Source organism: Dama dama, chromosome 14 (genome assembly GCF_033118175.1).
Source record: "Dama dama isolate Ldn47 chromosome 14, ASM3311817v1, whole genome shotgun sequence".
In the NCBI taxonomy this organism is placed as follows: Eukaryota; Metazoa; Chordata; class Mammalia; order Artiodactyla; family Cervidae; genus Dama; species Dama dama.
The window spans coordinates 71,767,859-71,776,664 of record NC_083694.1 but is presented as its reverse complement, the minus strand read 5'-3'; the positions used below and the strand labels follow the sequence as shown (position 1 = coordinate 71,776,664).

Below are 8,806 nucleotides of genomic sequence, written 5' to 3'. Positions count from 1 at the left end.
GACATGGAAGCAACCTAGATGTGTATCAATGGATAAATGGATAAAGAAGATGTGGTACAAAAACACAGTGGAATATTACACAGTCATAAAAAGAAATGAAATCTAATTACCAATCTAATAAACTAGATCTAATGACTAATGTAGGTATGACACACAGGTTTTTACGTGTTTGTGAAATGATATTTTGAGGATGGAGATAAGCATTTTTTATGAAATAAAGTCTCAGAAAACTTCAGAAGTTATGGAGAATATTTTAGAAAGTTAGAATGATGGATGGAAGGAGGCATTGAAGTTGTTACATCTAATTTCTTCCCAAATTTCTTCTTTCTTCTTTATGTTTTATAAATAGGACATGTAGCATTTTGATTTTCCAAGTGTTAATGAAGTGCTTTTAAGAAGTGATTAGTTGGTCACCTGGATTATAATTGCACCATCCACATAATATTTAACACAAATTCTGATTTACTTGATAAAATGAGAATTGGATTAATAATGAAAAGTTCAGTTTTGTGACTGCATTTTCACCAATGTTTCATTCACAATGAGGATACACCAATTTTCCTTTCTGACAGGTTGTTCGAAATGTATGATTTGGTGTCTTTGGGCGATATCCACGTTTACACGTAAATTCAATAGTGTCATCTGTTCTAGTATAAATTTTTTTATCATCTCTCCATTTTAACTGTATGTTGTGTTGTTTCATCATTTCTTCTGAAATTACACATGGATCTGAAGTTAAAAAGAAACATAGAACATTAAGTAGTATACAAATATTTCCTTCAGGATTTTAGACTTTCAAGTAGAATCTTCTACACTGGTCCAGGATTTCATTCTCAAAATCTTTTCCAAGCCAATTCACTGAAAATCCATTATGTAGATTCCAATTAATGATATAAAAGTGAGGTACTACATTTAATTTATTAAGGGTTATAATCAAGGATTCAAGAAGTCAATATCACATTGAGTTTATATTAAATAATCTTTCATTGCTATGATTCCTTGAACAATAATTTTTCAGACTTTATTTTCTCATATATTATTATCTTTTAGTCACACATTCAGTGGAATTGTTGTTAATCCATAAAATTTCTATTCTAAACAGCACAATATTATACCAATTACACTGATTTTCCCAGGACCCGTGAGAAGATGGAAATATTACCTAAGCACTTTGGTGGTTCTGACCACTCTCCATTCCGACACACTATGTATCTGTCTCCCTGAAGTACATAGTAGGCCTGGCACTGGTACTCAACAGCCGATCCCGGAGGATACTGTGGTAATGGGAATGAGGTAGTGTCTCCGTTGTCTACTGGCGGAGGAGGCCCACATCTTCCTTGAGAGTCTAAAAACATAATTCGACTTGTTGAGAGATCAAAGAAAAACAGAGGTTAAATAAAACAAATAAAAATATACCACGATATGTGACATCAAGATTTATGATTTCTGATGACAGAAATGATTCATTTAAGGAATTTTAATCACTTAAACTGAAAGTCAAATTTTAAGGCCTTCTTTTCACCCCATGTGAAAGCATACATTAGACATTAACAAACATGTCTGCTTTGTGATATTCTGGTACTTAAAAATGTTTTCCTTAATGAATGTATGCTAGAAAGATGGATTGCTACCATAAACAAAGGAAGTTTCTTGGTCTTATGTATTAAGCATACTGCAATGGCTATTGAATCTTTAGTAACTTTTAAAATTGATTTTCATTTTTTTTCCAAGAGAAACATCAACTTCCTAAATAAAATTCAAGGAATTACAAATGTGTATAATGTGAAGGGAATTTCAGGCTTTCTGTCTGGACAAAATGAGACGGGAACATTTCTGCTTATTTCTTCTGCTACATATTCCCTCTGTTAACTAAAAATACTGAACAGAATTATAAAAACCAACATAAGAGGTTGTGAAGAGTGTAGAAAATAAGTAATTAGCCTCCAACTAATAAAAATAAATGAAAAAAAAAAGTAGATTGTTTTGAGACCTTGGGATTGAAGGAGTTAGGCTGCACTGGTTGGTGGAGCTTTCACTTTGCTTTGTATGTATCAGGACCGGGCACTGAGATTGCAACCCAGAAATGATCTCACATTCAGGCAAAATTAACAAACAAAAAGGTCACAAGAAGGTTCTGCTTTCTTTAGGCACAGGCCCAGGAAAGGATCAACCTAGCAAGACAGAAACATTTTTTTTTCACAGGACTTAGTCTAGAAAAACACCACAGAGTAAACCTAAGACCAACCTTCTCTTCACTTTGATCAGCAGGGGCCAGTTGATGAGTCTAGACTTTTCACCCACACTGGAAGGGAACAAGATGCCTGTCCTTGTGTTTGGACTGCACCCTGGGGGTTTCATGGTCTCCTGGAACCTGGATCTTGCATCTGCCGTAAAGGTACTTTTGTGGATAGATGCTAAATTTTTATTATTGAAAGTGGAATACCAGGAGGAGCATCTTATCCTTTATCTTGCTGACATCACTCTCACCTCTGTGCTATTTTTGTTTGTATTTCATAATTGTTCTCTTCTTTCTGTTTGGAATTTCTTGTTTCTAATAATTTTGTATATTCTCTATTTTATTAATCTCTGCTTAGCAGATTGCTTCTGCTTCCTTTCTTCAATTAATAATTCAATCACATTACAATTTTTTGGACACCTATATGTTTGGTTTGCAAATGCTCATTTTTTTTTTTTTTTGGTTTTGTCAAATGTTTTATTGAGTGTAAACATCTGGAGTACTGTAAAACATGCATTATCTGTAGATTCAAAAGGAGCAAGCCACATTGTCCTCACTGTCAAATGTGTCAGGCTTGGCATACATGATGGAGATTAATGAAGTATCATGAGAGTAATATGGTTCCTGAAAAGCTTCTACAATTTGGAGTAGGGTCTTAATCACGGGAAAAGCAAAGCTGTTCACGTTTAGTGAACTTGCAGCTCATTGGAGGTACACAGTATTTTAATTTTAAAACGAATAAAAATAATTGTTTGTGGAAGATTCCCATCACCCCAACTTTACCGGCCCTTTCAGTTTTCAGAAATTTTAATTAAAAAAAAAAAAGTATATGCCGTTTGGAAGTTGTACATTTATCTGAGCAATAATTAAAATTTATTTCTCCTTCGGTTGCTGAGGTGTATTAAATTTGAAGAAGATAATATCTCCATCTTCAACAACATAATTTCTGCCTTGTTGTCTGTACTTTCCAGCAGCCTTGACTGCATTTTCAGAACCTTCCTCTTTAAAATCTTCGTATTTCATTACTTCAGCCATAATGAATCCTTTTTCAAAATCTGTGTGAATCTTTCCTGCAGCTTGAGGAGCCTTCATCCCTTTCCTGATGGTCCATGCACGCACTTCATCTGGGCCTGCAGTGAAAAAGTATTCTAGTTGGAGTGCTGCAAACCCAGCCTTAATGATCTTTGGCAAAGCGCTTTGTGTCATGTTCGCTTCCAAATACTTCTGTCTCTCCTCAGCACTCAATTCTTGCAACCTGAGTTCCAAGGCCCCACTAAAAGGAATGACCAAGGCACCTGGGTCATACTTGTCCACCCACTCTTTAATTTTTATCAACCATTTGTTTTTCTTTCTAATGTAGTCTTTTTTGGAAAGATTAACCAAGTAGACCATTGGTTTTGAAGTCAGAAATAAGTGTTTATTCAGTACTTCAATCTTTTTGTCATTCCAATCATGATAGAATCGAACAGGTTTCTTTTGATCTATAACCCAGGATTTGACTTTGCACATTATGTCATATTCAGGTTTTAGTTTTTTATCTCCTCCTCTCACAGCCACTTTCTCTAGTTTATCTATGGTGGGCCCAATCATTTCCTCATCTTTAAGCTGAAGCTCTTCATGTATTATTTCTATATCTAGAACAGGATCTACACTTCCTTCAACATGTGTGATATCATCATCATCAAAAGCACGTGTTAAATGAAAGATTCCATCACAGGCACTAATATGGGATAAAAAGGCATTTCCTAGGCCTTGCCCATTGTGAGCTCCTTTCACAAGACCAGCAATATCCACTACATTTAGAAAAGCAGGAATTTTGCTTGCTGGTTTGTGGTACTGGCAAAGAAAGTCAAATCTTTCATCAGGCACAGGTACTCTGCTCTCATTTGGATCAATAGTGCAGAATGGAAGTTTTCTGCTGAAGCTTGACTATTGGTTAGTACATTGAAGAAGGTAGATTTCCCAACATTTGGTAATCCAACAATACCAATTTTCAAGGAGGTTCCAAATCTTCCAATGATTGGGGATGGTTTAATTCCATCACCTCCCTTTTTGGGGGGCATCGTGCTCGCGGCGCGCGAGATGGGTCCTGCTGGCAACGGGAGGCGGGGAGGAAGGAGGAGAGAGCGCAGGCCCGGCCCCTCCGCCGAGCGGCACGCTCGTCGGCGGCGGCCAAAATGCTCATTTTTAAAAAAATTTATTCTATATCAGAGCATAGTTGAGTAAAAATGCTGTTCTAGTTTCAGGTGTTCAGTAATACATATCCGTGTATTGCTTCCTGGAAATTTTCTTTTTATTGCAGTATAGTTGATTTGCAATGTTGTGTTAATTTCAGGTGGAAAACAAAATGAATCTCTTATACATATATCAACTCTTTTTTAGATTCATTTCCCATAATCACCCAATAAAGGTGATCTTTTAAAATTGTTAAAATCACCTCTATTCAGATTTGAGTGACATACAATAAAATCCACATGTCAGCCAATGATGTGACAATGTGTAATTGTCACAAACCCAGTCAACTAGAGGCAGTTTGCTTCTCCCCTTACTATTCCGCCATTCCATTTCTACCCACCCCTGCCCCACAACTCTCCTCCGCTTGGAAGCCCGTGTTTTCCGTCCCTGTGGAGCAGTGCTGCCTCCCTACAACTTTGTTTATGGATTCACACAGCGTGCGTTCTCTTACATCTGGCTGCTTTATGGCATCAAATGTCAGGCCCCGTCTGCTCTGTGGTGTGTTGCATCATTAGCTCACTCCTTTTCACTGTGGAGCAGGGTAGCTTTATATAAACATAAGTATGTTTATCCATTTTATCCTCTGTTGACTGTCTTTTGAAGTGTTTCCCATTTGTGGCAGTTATAATTGAGCTATTTATGAACATCTGAACTCAAGTCATTGAGTAAACATTATTCACTATTTCCCGATGTACAGTTAAAAGTGAAATTGCTGGGCTGTCTGATACATGCATGATTAAATCTATAGGAAACTGCCATACTGATATTCGGGGTGATTGTACCATCTTACATTCCCACCAGCAATGTATGAGATTTCCAGTTGAATCCTTACGAACAAAGAGGATAATTGGGTTTTTTTAAACTGAGGTACAATTGGTTTCCAATACTGTGTTAGTCTCAGGTGTATAGCATAGTGATGCAGTACTTTTATAGATTATACTCCCTTATAGTTTAAGACAGAGACTGTAATTCCCTCTGCTATACCATATACCCTTGTGGCATATCTGTTCTATATAATACATGGTAGTTTGTACCCTTAATCCCATACCTCTAACTTGCCCCCCCTATTTCCTTCCGTCTTTTGGTAACTATGATTTTTTTTTTCTATATCTGTGAGTCTGTTTCTGTTTTGCATATACAATCAGTTGTATTATTTTTTAGATTCCATGTATAAATGATATCATAGAATATTCGTCTTTCTGTTTTGAGTGCACATCACTGAGGATAATATTCTCTGGGTCTATCCATGTTGTTATAGATGGCACTATTTCATTCCTTTTTGTGGCTGTGTAGTATTCCATTGTATATACACAATGGAAAACACCTGAGTTGGTTGCCAGGGGAGCCAACCTGTGATGAGAAGATTGAAAGTTTCAATCCCACAACCCTGGCCTCCAGGGAGGGAAGAGAGGCTGCAGATCGCATCAACTGCTGATGGGTTAATCAGTTTGCCCCATCATAGAACCTCCATAAGAAAAAAAGGATGGGATTCTGATAGATTCCTGTTTGGTGAGCATGTGGGTGCTGGAAGAGGGGCTATTATGAAGGCCTGGAATTTCCACGCCTTCCACACACCTCACCCTGTGCATCTCTTCCATCTGAGTGTTCCTCAGTTATGTTCTTTATATTCTTTAAGCTGGGAACCTGGGAAATAAAATGCTTCTTTCAGTTCTGTGAACCACTCTAGCAAATTAATTGAACCTGAAGAAGAGGTCCTGGGAACCTCTAATACATAGCTAGTAGACAAAAGCATAGATGACAACCTAGACTTGTGACTGACTTGTGAAGTGGGGGGTGGGAGGAAGAAGTCTTGGGGGCCTGAGCTCTTACCTGTGGGAACTGACAGTATTTCCAGGTAGACAGTTTCAGGGAATTGCTTGGTGGTATGGAAAACATGCATCATCGTAATAGGAAAGATCATTAAACAACTGGAATGGCCTATTTCAACAGAATTATAAATAGGCTTATCCTAAGTTGAAGTAAAAGCCACGTGTGGTAACTGAAATATTCAATTTGACAAATTTGGTTTTGACATTGAAAAAGGCTAGTTTTCTTTTCCTTTGTTTCCTCCCTATGTATCATTCACTTACTTGCCAAAGGACCTTGTCAGAGTCAACTGGCTGCCTTTTAAAGTTCCATGAGAGAACCATATTTTGACCTGCTTCTTTTGATGCATTGTTATATTATGTGAAGCTATTAGGATTTACATTAAAATGCTGTATATTCAAAAGCAGCACAATATGTATTACCAAGATTTATTGATTCTGATGAAAATCATTCACTGAAGAAACTATATAATGTGAGAATTATAGTTTTTCACTGTGTTCTTGGCTAGTGTTTGCTATTATTACCTACATTTAATTTATGGAAGTAGATAAAATGATTTTTTAGTGATGACCCAGGTATTTACAGCTCTACTTAGGCAGAGTTGGAACCTTGAACTGAAAAGGTGATGATAGTAGCAATAGCAATATCACCTGTACTTAATATTGTTATTTCTCTATAAAATATAAATGAATACCAGACCCAAGAATACAGTGTGTTGTTACTCACAGACACGACGGCATTCAGGAGGGGAGGACCAGCCTCTTTCTCCACATGTGATGTTGCTCTGACCATTTGGGAGACTGTAGCCAGCATCACAGACAATGTGAACAATGTCACCTTCCTGGTGTGTTTGTCCTGAAGATGTAGATTGACCATTTTCCACCCAAGGGAAAAAGCACTGTCCTAAAAGGCAAAAGATGACTGGTACTCATCTTGCAATGAAAGAGTATGACATTTTGCAAAGTTCCAAAGAGAAATCAAGTACAAAAAATTTGCTTCTTAAAAATTAGGCCATGCATGTAAAAAATTAGTATGCCATGTCATTAATTCCAACTTGTGTAATGAAAACATTTTTCATTTGTAAAGTTACTTTCCACAGACATCTTTTCGCAATGACTGTCATAGGTCGTCTTTGCTGGCTCCTCTGGTCTCCATTGCTACGACTGTGCAGACCCTGCGATTCCTTCAGGCACAGCCTCTCCACCCACTGGGCACACTGATAATTCATCCCGGTGATGAGGAGGGTGCTTACTCACTGAGGCACTTTGGTGCTGGGGACCATCCTCCCTCTGTACAGTTTATTCGAGTCCAGAGTGATTGTGAAGGAGTCACAAAGCTGTGATCACAGGTGTAGTAGAAATATTTCCCTACATCAGCTGGGAAGATTTTTTTATATTTATTTTCATTATATATGCTTCCATGTTTTATTTCTGGAAAATCACACATTCTTCCTTAAAAAAAAATAGTTATCCTACATTAATGAATAGTTCTATGTATGTTAATAATCCCATTGATGAATTTATTATTATTCTTAGCTTAATTATCCCACTTGTAGTAGTGATAGAGATCTGGGACAGTCTATAACTAATAGGGTGTAAAGGTCCTGGAGAAATACAGAATGTTTATGTTCTTTGGAAGTGTTTCTAATATTGACATTATATAGGGGAAAAGAGGAGAGAGAAGACATAAGTTATTTTCTTTTTCCTTAGAGTATGAGGTAATTTCCCTATAAGTTGACTCTCCATCATGATGACACAATACAGACAATTTCGACAAGTCACCTATTAAAATATAAAGACACATGAAAGTAGATAAAACATGAAGTTACACTTAAGAGGGAAGCTGAGTGTTCAGATCTGTTTCAACTTACCTTGCCCATGAGCACAGCAAACCCACAGGGTGAGGATGACATTGAGTAGTAACAGCTTGTTAGACATTCTCAAAGGCATGTTCATGCAAATATTCCAGTTGTGTTGTTTGGTCGTTTAGCAGCTCATCAAGTGTGACTCTGAATTTAAGGGGATATCTATCAATGTGATGCTAGTTAAGTGAGGTCACTTAGTATCAAAGTTCAAAGAGTTTTGCCAAATCCCTGAATTCCCGGTAGTCGTTTCAAAACACTTGAATTCATTCCCTGATATGTACTTGTCTGTTGGGAAAGACAGAAGGGAACACCAGAGGACAAGATGGTTGGATGGTATCACCAGCTCAATGGATATGAGTTTGAGTAAGCTCCGGGAATTGGTGAAGAACAGGGAAGTCTGGTGTGCTGCAGTCCATGGAGTCACAAAGAGTCGGACACAACTGAGTGACTGAACAACAACAAATGTACTTGTATGAGTTTGTTTCTTTTTAAGGAGAGTACTAGACTGGCCTCCAAAGTGATATAAAACACTAATTTTTAAATTAAACGCGTCTCAAAAACACCATTTCTTTCTCAGCCAGATGAGTAACCGAGTCCATGTCACTAACACTTTCTGATGGCCTTTACTTACCTTCTCCCAGCTT

General features: G+C 37.3%; 1 protein-coding gene and 1 pseudogene across 1 annotated transcript; both read right to left on the bottom strand.

The window, feature by feature from the left end:
* Nucleotides 1-532: 532 nt before the first annotated feature.
* Nucleotides 533-8,265, bottom strand: LOC133069450 (complement factor H-related protein 2-like). Its single transcript, XM_061161067.1, has 3 exons — nt 8,169-8,265; nt 1,163-1,345; nt 533-729 (listed from the first exon to the last, which is right to left on the bottom strand). The coding sequence occupies exons 1-3, from the start codon at nt 8,251-8,253 to the stop codon at nt 533-535; spliced, it is 465 nt and encodes a 154-aa protein (XP_061017050.1). The 5' UTR covers nt 8,254-8,265.
* On the bottom strand, nt 2,690-4,299 carry LOC133069448 (obg-like ATPase 1; annotated as a pseudogene).
* Nucleotides 8,266-8,806: the final 541 nt, after the last annotated feature.